At 37.5% G+C, this 26,852-nt stretch overlaps 1 protein-coding gene across 1 annotated transcript in view; it reads left to right on the top strand.

Annotated features, from left to right (window-relative positions):
* The window catches only part of thsd7aa (thrombospondin, type I, domain containing 7Aa), a 414,658-nt gene extending 390,810 nt beyond the window's left edge, over nt 1-23,848 (top strand). Inside the window, exons 24-28 of the mRNA XM_069913740.1 lie at nt 13,106-13,201; nt 14,281-14,363; nt 14,530-14,743; nt 18,571-18,658; nt 21,261-23,848. Coding sequence (XP_069769841.1) covers nt 13,106-13,201; nt 14,281-14,363; nt 14,530-14,743; nt 18,571-18,658; nt 21,261-21,345 — 566 coding nt within the window. The 3' untranslated portion in view covers nt 21,346-23,848. The remainder of the gene's footprint in view (nt 1-13,105; nt 13,202-14,280; nt 14,364-14,529; nt 14,744-18,570; nt 18,659-21,260) is intronic.
* Nucleotides 23,849-26,852: the final 3,004 nt, after the last annotated feature.

The raw sequence follows: 26,852 nt of genomic DNA, 5'->3' as shown, positions 1-26,852 counted from the left end.
TCCCATTGGGATTAAAAAAAAGATGGGGGAAAAGAGAACCATGGCTGATGAAACAGGTGAGGAAAATAGTCAAGAGGAAGAAGGAAATATGTGTTATATATAGGAAGCAGGAAACAGGAAGGGCTTGTGAGAAGTATCTGTAGCCAGAAAGGGCTTAGGAGAGCTCAGAGGGCATGAGAATGCCTTGGCATGTAGAATTAAAGAGAACCCCAAGGTGTTCTATGTGTATGTGAAGAACAGAAGGATGACGAGAATGAAGGGGGAGCCACTGAATGATAAAGGAGGCAATATGTGCCTGGAGGCAGTGGAGGTTGGTGAGGTCCTAAATAAATACTTTGTGTCCGTATTCACAAAAGAAAAGGACCTTTATAACAGTGAGGTTGAAATTGAACAGGCCTGTGTGCTGGACAATGTGGCAATTAAGGAAGTGGAAGTGGAAGTGGTGGATCTTCTTAAAGACATCAAGATTGTTAAGTCCCCCAGGCTGCTGTGGGAAATGAGAGAAGAGATAGCTGGGACCGAGACGATGATCTTTGAATCCTCTTTGGTTGGAAGGAGAGGTGCTGGAGGATTGGAGAATGGCAAATGTAGTCCCCTTGTTTAAATAAAGTAATAGAGAGAGGATTCCTAAGGATAGGATCTATGAGGATTTGGAGAAGTACAGTCTACTCAAGGAAAGTCAACATGGCTTTGTAAAGGGAAGGTCATGTCTCACAAGTCTAATTGTTATTTTTGAGGAGGTAACAAAAGAAATTGATGAGGGTAGGGTGGTAGATGTGATCTACATGGATATTAGCAAGGCATTTGATGAAATCCCCCACGAGAGACTCATCCAGAAACTCATGAGACACGGGATAAGTGGAACCTTGAATATGAAGATAAAATAATTGGCTTGTAGGAAGAAAACAGAGAATAGTAGTGGAAGGAATTTTTCTGCCCGGAGGTCGTTAACTAGTGGAGTACCACATTATCTGTTCTGGGACCCCTGGTCTTTGTGATTTTTATAAATGACCTGGATGAAGAGGTGGAAGAATGGGTCAGTAAGGTTGCGGATGAGCTGAAGGTTGTCAAAGGTTACAAGAGGATATAGACAGGATGCAGAGTTGGGCAGAAAAGCGGCAGATGGATTTCAATCTGGATAAATGTGAGGTGATGCACATTGGAAGGACTAACCAGAAGGCGGAGTATAGGGTTAATGGTCAGTTAATTAAGAGTGTGGATGAACAGAGTGATCTTGCAGTGCAAATTCATACATCCTTCACTGCACAGATTGATAGGATAGTTAAGAAGGCCATTGGGATGCTGGTCTTCATTAATAGGGGGATTGAGTTCAGGAGTATTGCAACTCTACAAATCTCAGATAACACCACACTTATTGTGTTCATTTCTGGTCACCATGTTATAGGAAGGGTGTGAAATCTATAGAGAAGGTGCAGAGGACATTTTCCAGGATGTTGTCTGGATTGGGAACTAAGTCAAGGTTAGCAGAGCTGGGACTTTCCTCTTTAGAGCATAGAAGGATGAGAGGAGACTTGATTGAGGTCTACAAGATTATGAGAGGAATAGATAGGATAGGGTGGACAGCCAGCATCTGTTTCCCAGGGCAGGGTCAGCAAACACCAGAGGACATATGTACAAAGTGAAGGGAAGGAAGTTTATGGGAGACATTACAGGTAAGTTTTTTTTTACACCAAGTTTTGTGGGTGCATGAAATGCCTTGCTGGGGATGGTGGAAGAAGCTGAAATATCTGGAGCATTTAAGAGACTCTTAGACAGACACATGGATAAAAGAAAAATAGAGGGTTATGGGGTAGGGAGGGTTTAGTGCTATTTTAGGAAGGAATATATGGGTTGGTCCTCCATCAGCCAGCTCCCCACCATGACTACCAGCCCCCCCACATCTCCATCGGGCACACAAAACTCAAAACGGTCAACCAGTTTACCTATCTCGGCTGCACCATTTCATCAGATGCAAGGATCGACAATGAGATAGACAACAGACTCGCCAAGGCAAATAGCGCCTTTGGAAGACTACACAAAAGAGTCTGGAAAAACAACCAACTGAAAAACCTCACAAAGATAAGCGTATACAGAGCCGTTGTCATACCCACACTCCTGTTCGGCTCCGAATCATGGGTCCTCTACCGGCACCACCTACGGCTCCTAGAACGCTTCCACCAGCGTTGTCTCCGCTCCATCCTCAACATCCATTGGAGCGCTTACATCCCTAACGTCGAAGTACTCGAGATGGCAGAGGTCGACAGCATCGAGTCCACGCTGCTGAAGATCCAGCTGCGCTGGATGGGTCACGTCTCCAGAATGGAGGACCATCGCCTTCCCAAGATCGTGTTATATGGCGAGCTCTCCACTGGCCACCGTGACAGAGGTGCACCAAAGAAAAGGTACAAGGACTGCCTAAAGAAATCTCTTGGTGCCTGCCACATTGACCACCGCCAGTGGGCTGATAACGCCTCAAACCGTGCATCTTGGCGCCTCACAGTTTGGCGGGCAGCAACCTCCTTTGAAGAAGACCGCAGAGCCAACCTCACTGACAAAAGGCAAAGGAGGAAAAACCCAACACCCAACCCCAACCAACCAATTTTCCCCTGCAACCGCTGCAATCGTGTCTGCCTGTCCCGCATCGGACTTGTCAGCCACAAACGAGCCTGCAGCTGACGTGGACTTTTTACCCCCTCCATAAATCTTCGTCCGCGAAGCCAAGCCAAAGAAGATATGGGTTGGCACAATATCATGGGCCAAAGGGCCTGTACTGTGCTGTATTGTTCTATGTAGCAAGCAAATCATTTTCCCCATTTCTTATTCAATCTCAGTTCTCATTTCAGCATTAAGCTGCAGTTCAATTCAGTTGTAACTTCAATATACATAATAGAACGTTATTATCATGGATATTTTGGAGTTTTATTAAACATTTGAGGAATTAGATGACTTGCAAATTCCTCTCCACTATGTTAATAAAAATGCTTACATAACATTCAAATAAATTAGTTAATGTTTCTAGAATTGCATAGAGGGAAATTTTGTTGCAATTTTTTCGGACTATCGAATCGTAAAACCTCCGGAACGAGAATATTTCAGAGAAGGCATATTATGAAACACAGCAACCTTGAGTTCTTTTCACTATTCCCCTTCCAGCCTCCATCTGCTTACCCAACAATGCTATGCCCAAATTCCTTTTGAACATGTTCCTTTTACATTGTTGTAGTAACAAATCAAGACCAGATATGTATTACTCTCCCTTACCCTCCACATGAATTAAAAGTTTAACATTAAATTTTCTGGACCCAGAATTTACTGCAATGATAAAAAATGAGACTATCACCAATTTAAGGAGAATTGATGTACCCAAATAAAGAAAAAAAAATTGCTATTTTAGATGTAATCTGTATAATGTGCAAAAATGGCTTTTCGGAATTTACCTCCCCTTTCAGATATGTTAAATGGGGTGAAGTACTGTATTTGTTCGATAGCTGTGTGCTAAGCTCACCACTAAATGACAGCACTTGTCAATTTCACTCCAGCAAATGATAATTACAGCAAAGCAGCTTTACTAACACTTTTAAGTGATGTTCCTTCAAATTTTAAATATTTTAAAAATTTTCAAAAAGTTATTTGGCTTATTTTCCAATTTGACCCTTTTCAGTGCCCTCTTCTGCGCAATCACATCATATTCTGGAAGCCAGAACTATGCCAAGTGACCTGACAAACCAATGCTTTATAAATTCACAAAATAATCTCCCTATCCTTTTATGCCCAAGTTGATGAAGGCAAGTGTCTTGCATGCCTTCTTTACCATATTAGATTAACCTTTATTAGATTAGATCTATTTAATATCGTAACATGTACCGAGGTACAGTAATAGCTTTTGCACCTGCAAAGCCTAGCAAAGAATCAGCATGCTCTGGTATTGTTTTGCAAATATAAGGAAGAAAGTCTCTTCAGAAATTCAAGTGGCTGGAGATCATCCCACCCCTTCACTGTCATCCACACCCTCTTTATTCCATGCTTGAGCCCCCGGTCCCAATTCTCCAAAGACGTTGAAAGCCATTGGCATCTGTAGCGAAGGTTGGATAACTCAATGGTTAGAGTACTAGCCTTGTAAGCTAGGGGTCACAAGCTTGTTCCTTGCTGGGACCTCATTTCTGTGAGGCATGCTGGATAAAGTAGTGACTCTCTGTCTTCCTTACGGGAGAAAAAGTTGAAGAATTTCATGTATGTTACATTCTAAACGTAGTGTTATGTAACATTAATGGAACCTTTACCTTTAGTTTGTAGACTGCTGAGCACAAGATAGTGGTGATTTCTGTAGATCACCTCCACTGACCTCTGGGGCCTTCCCTCCTCTCCTCACTGTAGCCATGACTGCCTCCCTGAATGAACCTATTCTGGCTCTGCCTCTGTCATGGTTGCTTTCTCCTGATTACTTTTCTGGTGAACTACTCCCAATGTAACCACCTCCCTCTCTATTAGTGTCCCCAAGATAGCCACAGTGGGAGAGCTGAGCGATGCCACAGGCCTGCTGCAGGAGCCAAGTCTGTGTCATTCTCCATCAGTTTACCGTCACCATCTTGTGCCTTAATTTATCTTATCTAATTATTGATCCTATCGACCTTAATTTCTGGACTATCTTTACCTCCTTTCATTGCTACCTTGAAACTTTCTGAGTTAGTCACTTCCTCCAAAATGCTCTCCCAACACACTTCAACCACCCTGTTTAACTACATTCTCTAAGATCAGGGAATCCCAGTGGATAATTGAGGTGCTGGCTCACTTTAAAATTTCCACACCCTTGATGCCTTTCACTCTAAAATGATCCCAGTGAATTCTGGGGAAATTGAAATCCTCTCCTACTGTTCCACTATAACTCTTTCTACACATCTGTCCCTCTTTCTCCTGCTCACTGTCATAAATCCTCAGCAAAATGACTGCACGCTTTTTGTTCCTAAGTACTATCCACGTCCATAAATCCCCTCCATAAATCTTCGTCCGCGAAGCCAAGCCAAAGAGAAAAAAGAAAGACTATCCACGTTATTTAATTTGAGAGCATTCTAAGGATATCTTTTCTCATGTGTGGAATAATTGATTCGACATCAATATTGCAATCACCTTGACATTCCCGGCAATCCCACACCCCAATCATCGCTGAGGATTCTAGACCCTGAAATGTTGAATAGCCAATCCTGCCCTGCTTTCCACCGTGTCTACCTTGATTTCACTGCTGCAGTTTGTGAAGAAACACTCCCATCTCCTGGTTGTATGTGGAAGTACATGAATATATTTCATCTCCATGGAATGTTGACAGCAAAAAAACAATGAATGCTATTCACATTTTTCTAATGGCAATGGTCTGAAGAGCCAGCTTTTTGTAAGCCAAGCTTTAAAATATTGTGTTTTTGTGTGTGTATATTTTTATACATGCTCTACATACAGTACCCTCCATGTTTGTGACAGACATTTTTTTTTTCCTAACTTTTCCCCTGTACTCCACAGTTTTACATTTGTAATCAAGCAATTCACATGTGATTAAATTGCACATTTCAGATTTTATTTAAGGTTATTTGTATACATTTTGTTTTGACCATGTAGAAAGTACGGCACTTTTCATACATAGTTCCTCCATTTCAGGGCACCATAATGTTTGGGACATTTGGCTTCATAGGTGTTAGATCAAACACTTAGAAGCAAGCCTAACTCTCTTACACCTGCACCAATGATGCAATTAAATATATCTGAAGAATTATATCTTTGGAGTGTGTAGTTGCCACTTTTCAACACGAGGACCAGAGTTGTGCCCAATGAAAGTCAAAGAAACCATTATGAGGCTGAAAAAAACAAGAGTAAAACTGTCAGAGACATAGATATGGACCAGACAAGTGTTATATTAATACTGGGCTTTTATTAACAGTTTATGACCACCACAAAACTAGCCAGTAGGGTAGAGTATCTCCTCAGCCATAGCCAATAGCAAGTAGGCAGTATAATATGCCCACCCCCATTACAGCATCACACCCAAACTTTATGATTACCAAAATCAACTGTTTTGAACATCAATAAGAATAAAGAGGGTACTAGTGAGTTCAGTAGTCGCAAAGAGACTGGTTGGCCAAACCTCCATCGCTGATGACAAAAGAATTCTCATCATAATGAAGAAAAATCCCCAAATGCTTGTCCGCCAGATCAGAAACACTCTTCAGTTGTCAATGACAACTGTCTGCAAAAGACTTCATGAACAGAAATACGGAAGCTACACTGCAAGATGCAAGCCACTAGTCAGCCACAGAAACAGGATGGCCAGATTAGAAGTATTTAAAAGAGCCCGCAGAATTCTGGAAAAGGGTCTTGTGGATAGATGAGATCATGATTAACCTGTATCAGAGTGATGGCGAATGCAAAGTGTGGAGATCTTAAGGAACTTCCCAAGATCCAAAGCATACCTCCTCACGTGTGAAACATGGTGGTGGGTGTGTATGGCCTGGTCATGTGTGGCTGCCACAGGTACTGGTGCATTTATCATCATCGATAATGTAACTGCTGATGGCAGTTGCAATATGAATTCTATAATTTGGAGCTCTTACTCAGATGTTTTTTTCTTTTATTGTTGTTCATGAAGTATCGCAAATCAATTTGTATCTTCCTATGGATTTAGCACCACATTTTTGTTCGATTAAATCCTTCAGCAGTCTGATAATATTTTGCAAGACAAGAGTCATAGATTAATAAAGTAGTACAGCAAGATGAAAGGCCCATTGGTCTAATGGCTCCATGATGGCTATATTGTATTTGCCAATTTATATCAATCCTATTTTCCCACATTGTCATGCTATGCCTTTGCAATGTAAGTGTCTGTCTAAATGCTGTTAAACATTACATCTGATTCTACCATGTCTTCTCCCAGGGTATTACTGATATCAACTATTCTGTGCAAAAAAAAACATTCCCCTTAGATCCTCATTAAAATTCCTTCCTCACAACTTAAATCAATACTCCTTTGATTTTCAAATATTTTGGTCAACTTCCCTCTCATAAAGTTACAAGACTTATTTTTCTTTCTTTTTAAAATATTTTTATTATGTTTAACATATAAGCATAAATGCAGGCCTTTCATCATTCAAAATGCTTCTATGTGGTAGCACTTCATCTTTCTGTACTTCAATGAGTACAATCCAAGATCCGACAAATGTTCCTCATATGATAATCCTTTCATTCTAGTACTTTTTCTCTGAACCTTCTCCAATTCCAGCACATCCTTTCTCAAATAAGACACCCCAAACTGTATACAGTACTCCAAGTGAGCTCTCACCAATGCCCTCTGCTCTTTTATGCTATACTTCTGGAAATGAATACCAGTATTACATTCACCTTCTTCACCACCAACTCAACTTTAGGGTACCTGCTCCCAAGTTCCTTTGCACCTCCAAATTTTGAATTTTCTCCCCATTGAAATAGTAGTCTGCCCATCTACTTCTTCTACCAAAGTGTACGACTGGACATTTTCCAACATTGTATTTCATCTGCCTCATCTGCCCATTCTCCTAATCTACCCAAGTCTCTCTGCAGCCTTTCTGTATCCTCAGAATCACCCGCACTACCAACTATTTTGATGTCATCTGCAAATTTAGCCACAAAGCTATCTATTCCGTAATCCAAATCATTTACGTACAATGTATAAAGAAGCGGCCCCAACACTAACCCCTGCTCTTCCCTTTATTTCTTGCCTATCAGTCAATGCTATACCCATGCTAGTATCCTTCCTGTAATTCCATGGGCTCTCATCTTGTTAAGCAGCCTCATGTGTGGCACCTTGTCGAAGTCGAAATACACAATATCCACTGCATCTCCCCTGACTATCATACATGTGATCTCTTCAAAAAATTACTGTATGATTTTTCCTTCGGATAAATATGAGTATGAAAAGAAGAGTGATAATCTGATGGAGTTACTTGAAGTCAGAAAGGAGGAAAGTTGTGTGGAAAATAAACCACAGCAGAGTCTATCTGGAATTAATTGTCAATTTCTGTGCATTATATTCAATTGATCATATAGCTTAGTTCCGATGAAAAATCATGAACTTGAAACATTAACTCTGTCCCTCTATTTCGAAATGACTTACACCATTCTGTCCTTTGATAATAGAGTTGGGTGTGGGGTCAATATTGTGAAATCTTGAAGTCTATACATAGAAATCCTTCATTAGTGGCTGAACTACGCAATCAACTAAATTCTTATAAAACTAGGGATTAGCAATTAGCATAGCGGTTAGCCAATTATATTAGAGCGCCAATGACCAGTGTTCGTATCTGGGGCTGTCTTTAAGGAGTTTGTATGTTCTCTTCGTGTCTGCGTCGCTTTCCTCTTGGTGCTTTGGTTTCTTCCCACCCTTTAAAATGGACGGGGGTTGGAGGGTATTTGGGTGGCACAGACTCATGGACCTGATGAGTCTCTTACATATGTCTACATTTAATTTTTTTTTGTTAAATTAGAAAGTCAAGACATTCATACCATATTATTCAGCTACTTACTGGGTAAAATTACTGAACTTAATATCTAATCATCAGTTTAATTAATCATGGGAAAAATATTTAACATTTGCATTGTGTGAATTAAACATCTGATAATTTTCAAGCCTTACTCGGTGCTCATCCATAATACGTATGAGTGCCTTTTTCAAATAGCTCCTGTCATTGTCATGAATGTTTTCTCACGGTAATTTAAATAGGTTTCAGGATTTGATCCAGTGACAATGCAACAGTGATATACTGCAAGTCAAGGTAATGTACAACTACTTTACATTGGATGATTCTACTTTCTTGCTGGTTTCATGATTTCCATCGAATGCAATTGCATTAAATTTCCTTTTCACGAGAGTGAGTCGTATTTTCCCCTTATTTCTCATTTTGTCTCCAGAAATTAACTTATGAACCAAGAATGTAATTTGGTTTGAAGTTGAGTGTTCCTGGCAGATCACAAATTGAGCTTTGCTGAGCAAGTGCTTCTTGATTCAACTTACAGTGACACTTCCCATCATAATTGTATACAGATCACGGGGCAAGAATTGCCTAAATTGGATTTGTCTGGCTTTTTTGTGTTTGAAATATGTCTTGAGAATTTTTCACTTTGTCAAGTTTAGTTTACTTTATTTCTATAGCATATTTAAAACAACTCATGTTGACCAAAGTGCTATACAGATCATAAATTACATCTTAACTTAAGCAGCTGTTTAAAGTGCAGTATAAAACGAGTACTTGAGGTTCAGAATTATGCATAATGTTACAAGCCCAGAGGACCCTAAAACCCAAGAGCAACAAATTCACAAAGACAAATGATGACTTAAATAAAAGTTGCTTTTAATTATCTTTAAACATCAAAACAGGATCAAACTTTAACTTATTACTATTAACTTAACCCCCTTCTAATTCTAAGCTCACGTGTATGTAAAGTTCAAAAAAATACTTTGATTCACAGTCCAATCTCACTTCTCACTCCTCCCAGTTCACTGGTTTCAGGCAATTCTTGTGCACAGAATTTAACATTTATAAAGTCCTCCAGGTTTTGGTGCTTGAAAGATAAATGGTTACTCCTCAGGAAGGTTCTTGTTGATTTTCAAAGAGAGATTTGTTGCTCATTGTACACCACAACTAATTACTTTAGATCAGCCTCTTCAATGTCTTGTCGAAAAAACTTGCTCCATCAGAGTTTTCCAGATGATAACCTCTTTCTTTCAGGTCACCGCAGAGTTCCTTTTCAGTTTCCCTTATTTTAAGTGAAACATTATGCAGCCAATCCTCTCCTCTTGTATGAACCACAAGGGATTTAACCAGGCTGAACTAAGAACTCACAACCTGTCTTCAAAATGGGGTTTTTCCACAAGTTTGCCAGCTTGTCATGTTCCAGTCCCAGCAGCTGCTGCTGACCTGTAGAAATGAATTCATTCATTCTCTCTCCCTCTCTCCCTCTCTCCCTCTCTCCCTCTCTCCCTCTCTCCCTCTCTCCCTCTCTCCCTCTCTCCCTCTCTCCCTCTCTCCCTCTCTCCCTCTCTCCCTCTCTCCCTCTCTCCCTCTCTCCCTCTCAAAGAAAACCACATAATCCTCTTAGAACAGCCAACTGCACTCAGAGAGAATGTGGCTCCAGACCTAATCTTCTGAGTTTGATCATCTGTTGCTTTTCAAAATGATAATCCATTACTCCACAGCATGTCCAATTAACACCTACTTAATGAAGTCCTTTCAGGCATCCTTCAAAGTTTGTGCCAAGGCACTCGGAGCCTGGACTGTCTGGCTTGAGCGGAGCTCTGGCATTTTAAATGAGATCTGTTTTGAAGTGTTTGTATGTGACCTAACACTTAAAACCTGCCACAATTTATCTCTTTTTAAACATATCTATATGCAATATAAAATATAACATAATCCGTCACAATAACAACATGGTAGTAATCGACAATCACCTCAAAATACGTGAGTAAAAATACAACTTCAACCTGGATTTAAAAGAAGGGATTGATTTGATGGAGGAAGTGCTGAAATAGCGAAGTTTATAATTTCAGCGTGGAACAATCAAGCATCCTGAATTGGCCAATCTGAGGGATCTTGAAGTTGAGTAAGGTTTTAGAAGATTGGTGATGGAAGAGGGTGCTAGTCCATTAATGGCTTTGTAAACAAACTTTAAAATCTATTCTGAGTCATACTGGCAGCCAGGGAAAGGAGGCAAGAACAGGAGTGATATGGTCCATCTTCTTGGTTTTTGTCAGGAGCCTGGCTGCAGCATTCTGTACAAGTTGCAGACGAGATGATGACAACTGACTAATTCAATATATATAAAGAGAAGGCTAAATGGGAGAAAATTGATAACTTTCTCCTGGTCTAGTAGATGCAAACTACATAATTGTATTGAAACAACTTTGTAAAAGCTAGTGCTAGCTTTGGAGCATACACGTTTAGCAGTATTTCATAAAGCTTTGTTAATAACATAAACATAACATAACAATTACAGCACGGAAACAGGCCATTAGGCCCTTCTAGTCCGCACCGAACCAAACACCCCTTTCTAGTCCCACCTCCCTGCACAATGCCCATAACCCTCCATCTTCTTCTCATCCATATACCTGTCCAACCTTTTCTTAAATAATACAATTGACTCCGCCGCCACTATTTCTCCCGGAAGATGATTCCACACAGCTACCACTCTCTGAGTAAAGAAGTTCCCCCTCATGTTACCTCTAAACCTCTGCCCCTTAATTCTTAACTCATCTCCTCTTGTTTTAATCTTTCCTCCTCTTAAGGCCAGTGTCTTTCTCTGTATTGAATGCTGTAAGCTTGTTTTTTAAATGCTGCATGAATATGAATTATCTCAGAATCAAGGTCCACTCATTGAGGTGAACTTGCAGTATATTTTTCCATGCTTAATTTCTTGGTAGTTAAAACTAGTTTAGTAGTTTCATTGAATATTAGAATGGTTGCAGCACAGGAAGTGTCCATACAAATGCCTTTCCACAAGTTAATCAGCCAATCCCTTTTCTATTGCACTGTAATCTTCTTTTTCTCACCATATTTTTACTCAATACTTTCTTGCAGGCCATGATGCAACCAGCTTTTCCCACATTTGCAGACAATGCTTCCAGATTCCAACACATAATTTGTCAGGTCAATATTAATTCCAATTTATACACATGGCCTTTCACTCTCATGATTTTATGTACTTTTCTGGACCCTTTCCAATGCCTTTACCATCTTTCCTTTAATAAGTGGAATGGAAATGAACACACTTCTGTAATTGAGGACAGACTAGTGTTTTATAAAGTCCAGCATAACTTCCCCGATATCATATTCTATGCTTCTCTTAATAATGCTCAGAAACCTACTTCCACTTCCCCATGTGCACTTCCAGTGCCTTGTGCTTTTCATCCCTTTTAGAACAATATCCATTATTCTCCTCGCCTTCTCACTAAAATCATCATCTCACATTTTTCCACATTAAACTTCACTCATTATGCATCTGTCCATTCCAGTAGTCTGTTCTTCTGTCCTCCATTGGTGATAGTATTCTGTTCTATCACATTGGCTATCCTCCATTCATGTCAACATTCTGCCAAATTTTCTGTCATCCACAAATTTAGAAATTGTAGATTGCGTCCCATATGGATCAGAAAGGAAAGACGCCAACTCTGATCATTACGGATCATCACTATTCACTCACTGGCCTGTAATTGCCTAAGCTTATTGTTAACTCCTTCTCTTGAACAAGAGAGCAAATTTCAGCTTGTAAGTTCTCTGATTCCACTTTCACAGATAAAGAAAATTAAAAGATTGTGGAGCGTGCCCTCGTGATTTCTCCTGCACTTCCCTTATATTCTTATGATGTGTTCTATCAAGTACTGATGACATAGCTGCTTTAAGTGTCAAGCAAATGGAAAATTGTGTTAGTTAATATCTTGGTTGGACTATTTCCCTCCACATTGATGATATAAAGAAGCAAAATAATATTCACATTAACAAAATTGGAAAACAGGACTACAACAAGAAAAAAATAAATTTCTAGTCCTATTTGGAACATAGCTATTCCTTCTTGAATTTTGAATAGTTGTTTCCATTTAACCATATAACCATTTACAGCACGGAAACAGGCCATGTCGGCCCTTCAAGTCCGTACCGGTTCACTTGAACAACTCCACTAGCTCCTCCGCAAACTCCTGAGGAAGTAGAGGCTTTCTTCATGATGCCATTGGTTTGTTATATTTATGCTTTAAAATTCCTTAATAATTGCTGATGAACTTTATAAAACTAAGTAAACACATTCTCTCACCATACCTCCTCTTGGCACAGATCTTGGTGCTTCTGAAAGCTTCAGAAGTGTGATTGAACTGGAGCAAACAGACTTGAGGTAGTGTGAATGATATTGAGCCTATAGTTATGACAGAAAACAAGAACATGATTAGGATGTGTTCCTACAGAAAATCTTTCAGTGACCTTCAGTGGCTGGAAGACAAACTGACCTACTAATTTCAAAAGGAGACTCCGCTGTAATCATTCTGTGCCATTCACTGCCCTCAGAGATGTAATATACTCAGTTTATTCCTTTCAATTGTTTCTTACAGGGGGTCACTGTTATGAATACATTTGGTTTGCTGGTGTTTGGACTGGATCATACCGAGAGGTGTGGTGTCAGAGGTCTGATGGAATAAATGTCACAGGTACCGAAAGCATTTTAAAAAATTTTCCGCACAATTAATACATGGATATGGTTATCAATACCTTTCTGAAGAATTTCTGTGAATTATTTCCTTTCATTTTCTGACCTGCATTTTCCATACTCAGTGGCATGCATGGAGATTAAGTGATACAAGCAATTTTAGAGCCATGGAGAAGGTTCTTTTCAGAAAGAAAAGCAGAAGCAAAAACAATCCAGAAGAAAGCATCCTGAGATTTTTACAACTAGAATAATAATGATTAGTTATGCAATCTGATTTATTTATTTAGACATAGACCACAGTAACAGGCTCTTCCTGCTCACGAGCCCATGCCCCCCAAATATACCAATTAACCTACAACTCCTGTATGTCTTGAAGAGTGGGAGGTAGCTGGGGCATCTGGAAGAAACCTACGCAGACACAGGAAGAACATACAAACTCCCCACAAATAGCTGGTGTTGTAATAGAGCTTCACTAACCGCTACACTAACTGCTTCACTAACCATACTGCCCTGGTAAAGGTAAATTGTAGAATGAAAAATTACTACAGGGAACATAAGGTAATCATTTTTTGAATAAATTCAATCTAAACATCCAGTAGTGTAATCAATTTTCATTGCCATTCCATATAGCTATTAAATGTACATGCAATATTTTCTGCTTATCACTATAAAATAACTTTTTATAAGCATTCTGAACTATTTTCATTTTTAATTTCAGTCAATTCAAAAATCTCTTTTACCTGCAATCTTGAACCTTAGCTGTTTAGTTGATAATCAACAATATTTAGGGTTGACAACCAGAATAGTTTTATAAATGATGAAGACCTAAATCCTTGCTTCAAGGTTCTGTAAACTAAATTCCTGCATCAAAAATCCACCATTCCAATATTCTTTTTTTTTAAATCAGGCTGTTGTAACTGGGTGCTAATTATGCATAATTACATAATTTTTAGGTCAACTATGAATATGATGCTCTTTGACTGTATGATCAAGTATGTAGGCATTGTGTGGGAACCAAAATAAGAGAATAACCTTTCAAGCTTATTATTTAATGTTACTAATATAACTGTTTGTGTGCAGGTGGCTGCTCTGCATTAAATCAACCATATGCTGACAGATCCTGTAATCCACCATGCACTAAACCTCACACATACTGCACTGAGGTAAGTGTTCGTTGCTACAGCTGTAAAGAATCCCTGATCTTAACGGCTCCTCTATCATTGCCAACATTAGAATGTCAGTAATTCCTGTGCAACATTGGATAACTAAAGTAATATTTTCACCTGGTTTGAATGTCCAAAAGGCAAAACATTAATATATCCCATTTAGTCTGCAGTGTGCGCTTGTGAAGAAGGTTACACAGAGGTGGTGACATCAGACAATTTGCTGGATCAATGTACTATGATCCCAGTACTGGAGATCCCTTCAGTGGAGGAGAAAAATGCAGATGTGAAGACAAGCCGAGCCACCAACCCAACCCAAACGACTGATGGTAAACAAGGACACTCAGGACACACATGGTTCTTGCAACCTTTTGAAGCAGGTCAGGCAAAAATCCAGAGTCAATTTCATAGATAATTTAAATAAATCTTTCTACTTGAGCCTAAGAGACTAATGTAGAACATTAATCATTATTCAGAGTATGGTACAGTATTACTTTTTTTTTTAAAGTAAATATTACTCTGCATTTTCTATGTGACTCAGAGTTACTTTTTCACTCTGCAAACTGAATTGAAGAATAGAAATGCTAAGGAATAATAAAACTACTACATATTAAACAAGAATCTTTTAAATGCTCTCTTAACAAGAACATATATTCTCATCCCACTACTAACACTATGATTAATGTTTTCTTTATAGTGCAGAATGCTAAACTCATCAGCTTTTGGAATATTAACTGCCCTTTTCTGCTAAAAATAATTTGTCAAATGTTGATGGAATTCATGGTTATCAACATAGAATTAGGGAACAACAGTACTCCATAAGAAAGGACAGTTATGAAATTTCTTACTCAAATCTCCTGCAGACGCAATTTCTATGAGAATTAAGACTTCCCCACCTCTCTCAAACACCACTACCAATAGTGTCAGCTCGTCCCTTGTGTGTTTACCCTATCATAGACATTCCTTTGTTCTCTCCAATTCTTTACCTTCTCTGAAATTTTATTCTCTTTGATTTCTAGCCTTTCCTTGTTCTCATGAACAGCCTTGATCTGAAATATTAACTCTAATTCTCTTTTCATAGATGTTGGACTGCTGAGTATTTCCTGCACTACTGCTTTTACAACTGAAATCTTTTGCTTTGTAGAGTTAATACTTAATACGTTAATGGAAAAAAATTCTTGTTTATCTCTGTATTTTTATACTTATTATTGATTTATCTATACAGAGTAACTTTTTAAGCATGGGCTGTAGTTTGTCTACAGGTTGCATAAAAGACTGCAGTGCCACTTGAATGTTTGTCAGTGGGTGCTGTGTGTTTGCATGTAAGTGCATAATTTTCAAATCATACATGCCATTACATTTGTCTCGTATCTGCCTGCTTATTTGTGTATCTGTGGTGTGTGGGTATGCATGACAATGTGAATACAAGTGATTTTATCGTTAACAGAGGTCTGCAGTTACTAACTGGGTGTATGGCACATATTCAATTCATATCCCATTAGTAAGTGCATTGCTTATATTGCAGTTAGAACTATGGGAAATTAGAGTTTAATGTATTCTTATTCTACACACTCTGTACTTGAGGTACCCACATCAAATGAAGGAGATGAATTGATGATTGAGAGAGTCCACATAAAGTATTTCCATTTTTTTTTCCATTCGAACAATCCAATTTCTTTTCTTTGCTTCCAGATGCATTTAAGAGTATTGACTCATGGTGTAAGTAAAAACACAATGCCGGAGAAACTCAGCAGGTCACAGTGTACTTAATATAGCAAAGATAAATATGCATAATCAACCACTTGGGCTTGAACCCTTCTTTAAAGTATGATACCTTGATGAATGGCTCAAGCCCAAATCTTTGTTTATGTATCTTTATCTTTGCACTATAAAGGGCACTGTTTGACCTGCGAAATTTCTCCAGCATTGTCTTTTTACTTCAATCACTGTGTCTACGGACTTTCATGTTTTACTCCTCTCGGCTCATGGTGTCATGTGGTTCTATGAATAAAATCCTCTCTGTCATATCTTAGCCATTTTAAATGTGAGCCTAGTCATTTGTTTAATTCTAGGATATTTCACACTTAACTGACCTTGATTTCACATAGAACAGGAAAATGTATTTCCTTTCTACAATTAATAGTAAGAAAAGTTAATATTTCATGAATTCTTAAATACATCTTCATTAATTTAAGCAATATTTTTGAAATACGAGAAGTATAAAATTTTGAATTATAATAATTTATAAAATTATGCTTTTTAGACCAGTTAATGTTTTAAACAGCGATAATGGAGTGAGGGTCCATTAAAACCTTACATGTAGTTTATGCAATTTCAGGGTGTGGTGTAATTATGACTGACATTACAACTTGAAAATCCAGGTTAATGGAAAACAATTAAGATTTTGGTGATTTATATAAACTTAAAAATTAGAAACAATCTATCATTGCTATAAGTATCAACATATTTATTTTCAAAATATGTGCCTGAACGTTCAATTATCTGCCATTTTGTGTCATAGAACATATCTCTACAATTGTATTCAAAAATGTAAGATGGCAATCCTTGAATGGAAATATTTCATATTAGAATACAGGATTTCAAGAGTTTCTTCAAGAAACTTTGGAACTATTGTTTATAATTTTCATAATTTATAAGCAAATAAGTGATATTTTTAATATTCTAATGCAGAGCATCAATAAATGCTCTTTTTATTCAAGCTCTGAGTTATAAGATAATGGATACTGTCAACCAGGACCCATCCCCTAACTTTTCTGCCAGTCCCAGAAACGTGCTTATTTTTCAGGTTTATTGCAATCTGTTGAAAGTTAGAATGGATTTAACACTCTGTTCCTTTATCCTGCCCATTTGAATCCCCTGCTTAAGCAACCGTGACAACTTAAACAAATGTAAGCATTGATTTGCTACAGGTACCCACAATCAGTGATGAAATGGCTATTGATATTTCTCAAACAATTTCTCTCACTGATATTTCACTGCATATTTATCTTTGCTATATCCATTGATAATTGCTTTCTTGTTACAAAAACTCGGACATATAAGCTTCATCGTTAATTTTTAGTGATTAAAAGTAAGTGCTATTCAATGACGCCACTTTAAATTAGTGAGAGATTATAGTCTGTAATAAAATCAGAATCGAAACAAATCTCATGCAGTAAAAGTTGTTTATAATCTTAATTAAATTTTGATGCTTTTATTGTCTTAAAGGCCATGTTTGATTATAATTAGCAAATGATTTTGATTTGCATCAGGTACAAAACTATAATCCGTTAAGCAAATTTTAACATATTTTGATCAGCTATTTCTGAAAGAAAAACAAATATGCAAGAATTAAAATGTACTGGAAGAAAATTAGCTACCCAAGGCATTGTTAGATGCTATTGTACACCCAGAAGGAAAATTAATAGGTTAGAGGAAAATTCAATCGCTAGTAAGTTCATTCATGTTACTTATGAAAGTTTAAAAGCTTTTTCAGACTAACTCATTTCATTGATTATATATTTAGAATTTAGTTTATAGATAGTAATAAAGTACTACTTTATTAGTGCTCCGACCCTAAAATAGGCATTTAGAACACTAATTAATGTTAATACATCACACAATGTTTGTATTATGGAAGTATTCCTAATATGAAAAAGTAAATTTACTAGTTGTACAGTATCACAAAACGGATTTTGTACCAAGTGAAATATTGCGGTGTTGAAGAGGCAATGCTCAAACCATGTATTCTTTAAAACATTAGTAATAGTCCATCAAAGAACAGACTGACAGGTGGAGACACAGGAGGCTATGGATGCTGGAATTTGGATCCTGGAATCAGTGGGTCAGCCTGCATCACTGGAGAGAAATAAAAAGTCAACATTTTGGTTAAAGCAGAGTCTTGACCCAAAAATGTCTAGTGTTTGTTTAACTCAATAGATGCTGTTTGACCTGCTGAATTCCTTCAGCGGTTTGTTTATGATGTCATCAAATATTTGGACACCTCAGTTTCTTCTTTGAAGTAGTGTAAAATAAGGCAGGAGTTATGGCAACAAAAAAAACGAATAATACAAAGGTGGTATCTCATTGCGAAAATAAATTGCTTCAAGGTCATTTTACCTGTCCAGGTTACGGCCCACACTTAGTAGTCGATTAGAGCATGTCTCCATCATTGTTAAAGAGTTAACAAGGTATCTTTGCTTTATAGATGGGAAGCTGAAAACATGGGTTTATGGTGTGGCAGCAGGAGGTTTTGTCTTAATAATCTTCATTGCCTCGATGATCTATCTAGCCTGGTAAGTTTGTGGTGATGTCCCATGAACTAGAAATAATACAGATAGAGAAATTATGCTGTAGAAGTAAGAAAAGTTGAGTCTGTATGCGATGTGTGTGCGCGCGCAACAGAAATGTTTGCATTCTATTCAAAGAAGCTTTCCTTATTTGAAAATCATCTGAAACTTGCAGATGAAGGGTAGTCTGCAAAGTAAATATTTCATAATATGGAGTTATTAATAAAAATGCAAAAGCTTTCCATGCACTTTATCTATATTTGTAACTCTGTTCACACAATTATGACCATGTGTGCTCATGCCCACACACACACACACACACACACACACACACACACACACACACACACACACACACACACACACACACACACACACACAGTAATCCAGGCAAAGATTGTACATTCTTGTTGTGCTGCAAGGAATGTGGCTTAATTGTACTTCAATCAAAAAGAGCTTCAGAAATTAGCTCCAGGCAGATATGATATAATTTCCTTAATCTTTGTTCATTTGCATGTGTTAATACCTAATTAACATGACTTTCACTAATTTCTGACTGACATTAAGGCAGAGCTCAGTTTTAATTGCAAATTGAACTCATCGTTGTTTGGACAAGCATCAATATTATAGTTCCATAGCACAAGAACTGATGTGAATTCCAATTCCAAATTCCACCTTTCAGTGTAGACTTTTTAAATCTGTTCACATGGTAAGCATAGAATGATCAAAATATCTTCTTCACTGATCTGTTTTTGAACACATCAAGCCAAGAATGGATCTGGTCAAATTAAGATCCTAAATTTTGCACAGTAAGAATCTTATTCTTCTTACTGAATAGGTGCCAATGCTTCTTGGGTAGTATTAGTATTTAGAACATAGAACAAAGAACACTACAGCATAGTACAGGCCCTTCATCCCTCAATGTTGTGCCAACCCATATATTCCTTTAAAAATGTACTAAACCATCCCTACCCCATAACCCTCTATTTTTCTTCCATCCATGTGCCTGTCTGAGTCTCTTTAATGCCTGTAATGTTTCAGCCTCCACCACTAACCCTGCCAAAACATTCCAGGCACCCACAACTGTCTGTGTTTTTTTTTTAAATTTATCCCTTATATCTCCCATAAACTTTCCTCCTTTCACTTTGAACATATGTCCTCTGGTGTTTGCTTTTCATACCCTTGGGAACAGGTGCTGGCTGCCCACCCTATCTATGCCTCTCATAATCTTGTATACCCCTATTAAGTCTCCTCTCATCCTTCAGCACTCCAAAGAGAAAAGTCCCAACTCTGCTAATCTTGCCTCTTATGAATTATTTTCCCATTAAGGCAACATCCTGGTAAGTCTCCTCTGCACCCTCTCCATAGCTTCCACATCCTTCCTATAATGAGGTGACTGAAACTGAACACAATACTCTAAATGTGATCTCACAAGAAATTTGTAGAGTTGCAACAAGACCTCTCTTGAACTTAATCGCCCTATTAATGAATAGCATCCCATGGGCCTTCTTAACTATCCTATCAACCTGTGTGGTGTCCTTGAGGGAGGTATGGATTTGAACCCCAAGGTCCCTCTGTTCATCCACACTCAAGTAGCCGATCATTAACCCTGTTCTCAGGCTTCTGGTTTGTCCTTCAAAAGTGCATCAATCACCTCACACTTATCTGGATTGAATGCTATCTGCCATTTTTTCTGTCCAACTCTGCATCCTATCTATATCCTCTTGTACCCTTCAGCTCCATCCATAACTTCTCCAACCTTTGTATCATCTGCAAACTTACTGACCCATCCTTCCATCTCTTCATCCCATTCAATTATAAAAATCACAAATAGCATGGGTCCTAGAACAGATCCTTGTGGTACTCCACTAATCACTGACCTCGAAGCAGAATACTTTCCTTCCACTACTATTCTCTGTTTTCTACCTGCAAGCCTTTTTTTTAATCCATGCAACCAAGGTTCCATGGATCCCATGCCTTGACTTTCTGAACAAGTCTCTCATAGGGGACCTTGTTAAATGCCTTGCTAAAATCCATATAGACCACATCCACTGCCCTACCCTTATGATGACCATCGGTGTCTTCTCAGAGCAAGATTTTATTCAAATTGATGTGACTGCTGTAAGGAAATCCTGCAGATATCAATGTGCCATGCCACTTTAAATTACAAATAGAGATTGGTTTGGACTTTGCCCTTTGATTGGAATGGCAGGTGAAGATCCTGTGTGCTGTGCATCTTTGTAACAATATCTTTTCAACTTTAACTTTCAACACCTGAAGAGGCTGACTCTTCCCCGACTGAAGATCACACCCCCATTTTTCAGAGCGTTGATAACTCTTGTCAATTTAAATTGTGAACTTTGGCAGTGCTCTCACACAAAGTTGACATGAATATTTGTATATAAATCTGAAGCTGTAAACATTTGTTATTTATTGTCCAATCCAACTCAGGGAAAGTAAGTCCTTTTAAAATACCTCCAGCATTGTACCAGTTGTGATCAGCAGAATTAAAGATAATAAATTCTAGTGTGCAATATTGCTTTAAAATAAGTTGCAAAATGTATTCATATAACAACAGTAACTTGTTTTTGCACTCTCTTCTTTGTAGCAAAAAGCCCAAGAAACCTCAGAGAAAACAAAATAACAAGCTGAAACCTTTGACCTTGGCCTATGATGGAGATGCTGACATGTAAACTCCCTTATTGCTTGATGAACATTCTCCTGATCTTTCTCATTAATATAAGATGTAACATGCAATTCTGTATGTACAGACTACAGTCCTTTACAGAATTCTGTGCTGTGTGCCAGATTCTATTGCACTGTGACAGTTTTACTGGAAGGGGGTTAGAAAAATGTGGTGCAAGTTGTCAATCTCAGTATAATTCAGGATATCAAATGATACAGGTGCCTCTTTATCACAAATTAAATCTTTGGTGCAATGCTAAAGAACTGCCCAACATTGCACCAAAAACAAACCTTACTTTTACCTGAACAACAGTGAATGCAAATTACACGAGAACTGAAAATTAAACAAGGATTTTCAAAACTGCCTTTGGCTCAATAACAATATATCAAATATAAAAATGCTGCCTGTGCGAGATAGATCAACAAAAATGAAAAGGAACAACTGGAAAAACTGACCCATGTTCAGACATGTTGCACACTTGCTAGGAAGAATTGAGAAGTTAAAAACAAACCCCAGAGAATTTCAAAATCTCTTCTTGCTGGTGTTCATACTGAAAGAATGAAAATTTGTCATCCTGTCGACTGCTTATTGCAATTGATTATAGATGCAGCAACACGGAATAATATTTAGGTGCGTGATAACAGGTTAACATTTAAAGCGAAAGCAGTAGATGAATTATGAAATGATTTTGCACATGATCATCAAAAATGCAAATTATAATAGTATACAATTAAAGCATTCAACTGCTCATATATTAACAGTTTAAAGCCTTTCTTTCTAACATATAAAATCTTATATATTTAAACACACACCACACACACACACACACACACACTTATATACAGTAATTCCAACAATTTAACCAGTTACACCAGTAATTATTGCTGTTGAAAATGCTTGGACCTATAAATGTTCCTGACAGTAACACTGGATATTCCAACTAATTAAATGCTCTCTTAAAATGGCAAATGGACTATGTTCTGCAACACTTGTTAGAATGAGGCACATTTTTGCACTATATTAGTGCTACATGATATGCACTTACCTATAGAATTAGCCTCTGTTTCCTTTCTTTGAAGTGTCTCACATTCATAATACTAAATGGATAGTTTGAAAGGGAGCAAACTAATGTTGTTTACTCTTTCTTTACAAAGTCGAACTTGGGCAAAATGAAATCAAAGTATTTTGTTCAGTGTGTGTACATATATAAATGTGTGTCTAAAGTCACAGCAGCTAGTTTGTAAAATGTATCAGTGGTCATTATAGTTGCAGTATTGATATTGCTAGCTGATTTTTCTGAAATATGTAATCGTTCTGATCTCATGTGGTTATGTTGTGCCGACAGTCCCTTTTGCTCAGGGGTTCAGTGCTCGTTTCTTCAGGTGCTGGGGCTCACCAAACATGGCGACAAGGAGGTGCCCATGACGTGCCAGAGTGACGCTCCGGTGAGCTCCGGCAGCACTGCACCCCTGCTTTTGCTCGTGTCATCTTCTTTATACAGTTTTGCTGTTGCATCTTTGCTGAAGAGCAACATGTTTTGGTTATTTTACTATCATTACTGAATGAGAGGAAGAAGACAGACTGCAGTTAGCAAACTAAAAATCTGAAATTCCAGAGAGAGAGCCAACCTGTAGCAAAATTAAAATTGCCACAAAATTTAATTTTTTTTCCACCTAAATTATTTTAGAAAACTGAAACATTTGTAGGCAATAAACACAAATTTACCATTAATTTATAAGCATTCCTCTTTGTATGAAACTAATTTATTTTGATAGTCTAAAACAAATTAAGCAGGAATCATTTTTCTGAAGGAAATACAGGAATTAATATTAAGCATGGGAGAAAGTTAAAAAATCATTGATCTGAACAACATGACAATTTCCTGTCTTCAGATGTTTTTTTTAACATTATCTACAGGAAATTATGAACATTTGATCATGTCAAGATGCACAATATTTATTATGTCTTGAATATTCTTGTTCACAGAAATCAGAAAGTGTACTTTGCTGAGAAACTGATAAATTGAATTACCAAGATAACAACAAAAATAATGGCATTTTGCATTTATTTTAAGCTACTATTAAATCATGGTATATGGGTGTGGATCGATTGACTTAATGTTTACAAATGTTAAGTTCAAAGGAGCACGAGTTCTGTTACAAAGGGCAAAACTAAAGATGTATTTTACAAGTAGGTAGTTGACATCTCTCAGCTTTTTTTCAAAATTGGAAGTCAGGGAAATTACCACAGATTATTTGTTTATTTGCATGTTCTGACTGAAGGGAGCAGCTACTAAAAAAGGTACTTCTCTTTCATTCCATTGTGTTGCCTGTTTATTTGAAGATATGCCTTTTTTTTTGGAAAAAAAATGATGTACACTTTCTTTTTTTAACAAATATGAGGGCAATGTTTATGTAAATGCTCCAAAACTTTGTGGAGGAAAATATAGCCCAAATTTTATTGAGTAACAACTCTATTTAAAATAAAAGTGTGGCACGTGCTTTATTGGAGGTTAGTGTCTGATAACATTTATTCTATCCAAAATGTTAATTTTTAAAAAAAATCAAAATGTCTTACCACAGGACAGACGTCATCAATTCAAAATCTCCTGAATTTTAGGATCTCGCAGCAAAACTATTAGAAGCTTCAAAGAACCGGGCTAAATAACCTACGAACCTATTTTCCTGGTATATCTACAGAATATTTGAGAAAATTTCTCAGTATTATATTCTTTTATTGATCATTAGGCATTACCGTGTGTCACTGACAGAACTACTAATGAATTCATGAGAATTAGAGAGCAAGGTACTAATTTAGGAGTTAAAACGTCAGATCATTTGGAAGTCTTCAAAAGAAGTTTGGTAGATAGCATTTTTTAATACATCTGCCAAATGGAAGTCAAGTCTAAGTTGTTCCAGAAGATTAAGCCACAGTAGATGCATGGATACTTCGGAGATTGGATTCAAAATTGGCTTGCCTGTTAGATGTACAGATGGATCTTGGAATGCAAGTCCATAGATCTCTGAAAGTGGTAAATCATTGACTGATTTAAAAAGGCATACGGCTTGTTTATGTTCTTCAGTGGGCATAACATTTGGGAAGTCACATTCCAACTGCATAAAACCTTTGTTCAGCCAATTGCGTACTATTCTGGCCACCACAGCATACAAAGGAGATGGAGTGGCTGTAAAAGAATAAATACTAACTGATGGAGGAACTCAGGAATGATGATGTTTTGGGTCAAGACCCTGCATCACGGTTGACAGTGAAGAAGGAAAACTGCTAAAGTAAAGGTGATAATGATAGGAGTGAAATAGGGACTAGTAAGATCAGTTACATGTCAGAGCAGAGACATGGCCAATGGAATTCAATCCAGATACATGACGTGTTGCACCTTGAAAAGTCAAAGGGGGAATGTATACAGTTAATGATAGGGCCCTTGAAAGTATTAATGTCTGGAGAGACTGGTGATCCAGATCCATTGTTCATTGAAAGAGGTCATGCCTATGGATTAGGGTATGGCATGCTTGAATTTATTGGGTGGGGAATTATTAATAAAAGTGCAGTGTTCGAGTTGCAGCTGTGTAAAATTTTGGTTGCCCACATTTGGAATACTATATGAAATTCTGGTTGTCCTATTACAGGAAGGACATAGAGAATTTGGAAAGGGCACAGAAAAGGTTTACCAGGATGTTGCCTGCTTTGGAGAGATTCGGCAAATTTGTATAATTTTCTCTGGAGCATAGGAGGCTGAGGGTAATCTGAGAGAGGTGTATGAAATATTCAGAAACATTGTTAGGGTGGACAGTCAGAATCTTCACCCCAGAGCAAAATCATCACACACTAGAGGACATTTGGTTAAGATGAAGGAGAGGCATTTAAGGGAGATGTGCTGGGCCAATATTTTACATGGTGAGTGGTGGGCGCTGTAAGGTAAAACATCATGAGATGGGAATGTGTAGGGAGTTACCCTGTACAGAGCTGTAACAAGAAGGGGAGGTGTCCTTGTACTCCTGTTAGGTAAAACATCATGAGATGGGAATGTACAGGGCTGTAACAAGATGTGAATGCATCCTTGTACTTACAAGATAAGAGAGACATTGATGGATTGAGAGGCAGGAAGCTAGCAGGGAAAGGATAGCAACAGTTTTAGTCATTGGACAAGTAATGATATGATGATGTTCTAAGCACATATCCAAGGGTATAAAAAATCACCATTTTGCTGATAACGGCAGAATGCATTCTCCGACTAACATGGTTGGTCGCAAGTGTTACAATCCGGTAATAAAGAACAAAGAACCCTGATTTCGACTCAGCCTGGTGTTTGTCTCACTCATTCATGAACAAAGCAGACCTAACAGCGCCTGGAATGAGTTGCCAGGCATAGTGGAGGAAGAAAATAGTATAGCAGCATTTAAGAGGTTTGCAGATGGACACATAAACATGAAGAGGATGGAACGATAATGCGTCTATGGTCTTTCTGCAGTCTCTTGTCTTCACCAGGATATTGCCTGGTTTAGAGTATTGAGATACAAGATGCTGGATAAACTTGGATTGTTTTCTCTAAGTGTCAGAAGCTGAGATGCAACCTGTTAAAACATTGTAAAGTTATGTGGGGCATAGGTGGGTAATTTCTTTTCCCCAGGGTGGAAATGTCATATACTAGAGGGTATCAAAGTAAGGCAGGGCTTAAAGGAGATTAATGAAGCAAGTTATTTTACATGGTAGCTGCCTGGAAAGTGGTGCGAAGGAAGGCAGTCGAGGCTGTTACAGTGACAACATTTCTGAAGCATTTAGGAATGTGAACAGGTAGAGATGTGGAACGTAGACCATGTGAAGATGCAGGCAGTGGGATTATCTTAAATTGGCATTAAGATCAGCAATATCATCATGAGCTGAATAGCCTGTTCCTTAACGGTTCAATTTTCACTCAATCCTGTTCAAAGCAGCAAAATTTTTTTTTTTTTTTTTCGAAACTTTATTTATTAATTTTAAGATATGAAGAAAGTAAGTAATTCACGTACAGAAAAAATACAAAATAAAGTAATGCAAGTACAAAGTAACATAGTTAATACAATACTAATCTCGGCATCTCCCCCTAACAACTAAAAACTAAGACTAAAAAGTAACTATTTTTAACCCCTAAGCCCCCCCTCCCCACCCCCATGATAAAGAGTGAAGAATTAATACTATTATTATAATTTTAAAAATTTAAAAATATATATCTTTAAAAAATCGATATATATAAAAAACAAAAAAAATATTAATTAAGTATTAATTATTAATCCAAAAAAATTTTATTATATAAAAATATGAAAAAACAAAAAGAACTTAAATGAAAAAAACCAACTAATAAAAAAACTTAAAAAAAGAAAGAAAAAAAAAGAAAACATATATAGAAAAAATATATAATAAAAAAATGATTAATTCAAACTTATTTAAATTGTATATAATCAATAAATGGGGTCCACTTTAACTCATAAGAAGACATCTTATCTTGTATAGAAAAAGATA

This window comes from Narcine bancroftii, chromosome 1, assembly GCF_036971445.1.
Source record: "Narcine bancroftii isolate sNarBan1 chromosome 1, sNarBan1.hap1, whole genome shotgun sequence".
Classification (NCBI taxonomy): domain Eukaryota; kingdom Metazoa; phylum Chordata; class Chondrichthyes; order Torpediniformes; family Narcinidae; genus Narcine; species Narcine bancroftii.
The sequence above is the reverse complement of the archived record's forward strand: the minus strand, read 5'-3'. Positions and strand labels throughout refer to the sequence as shown.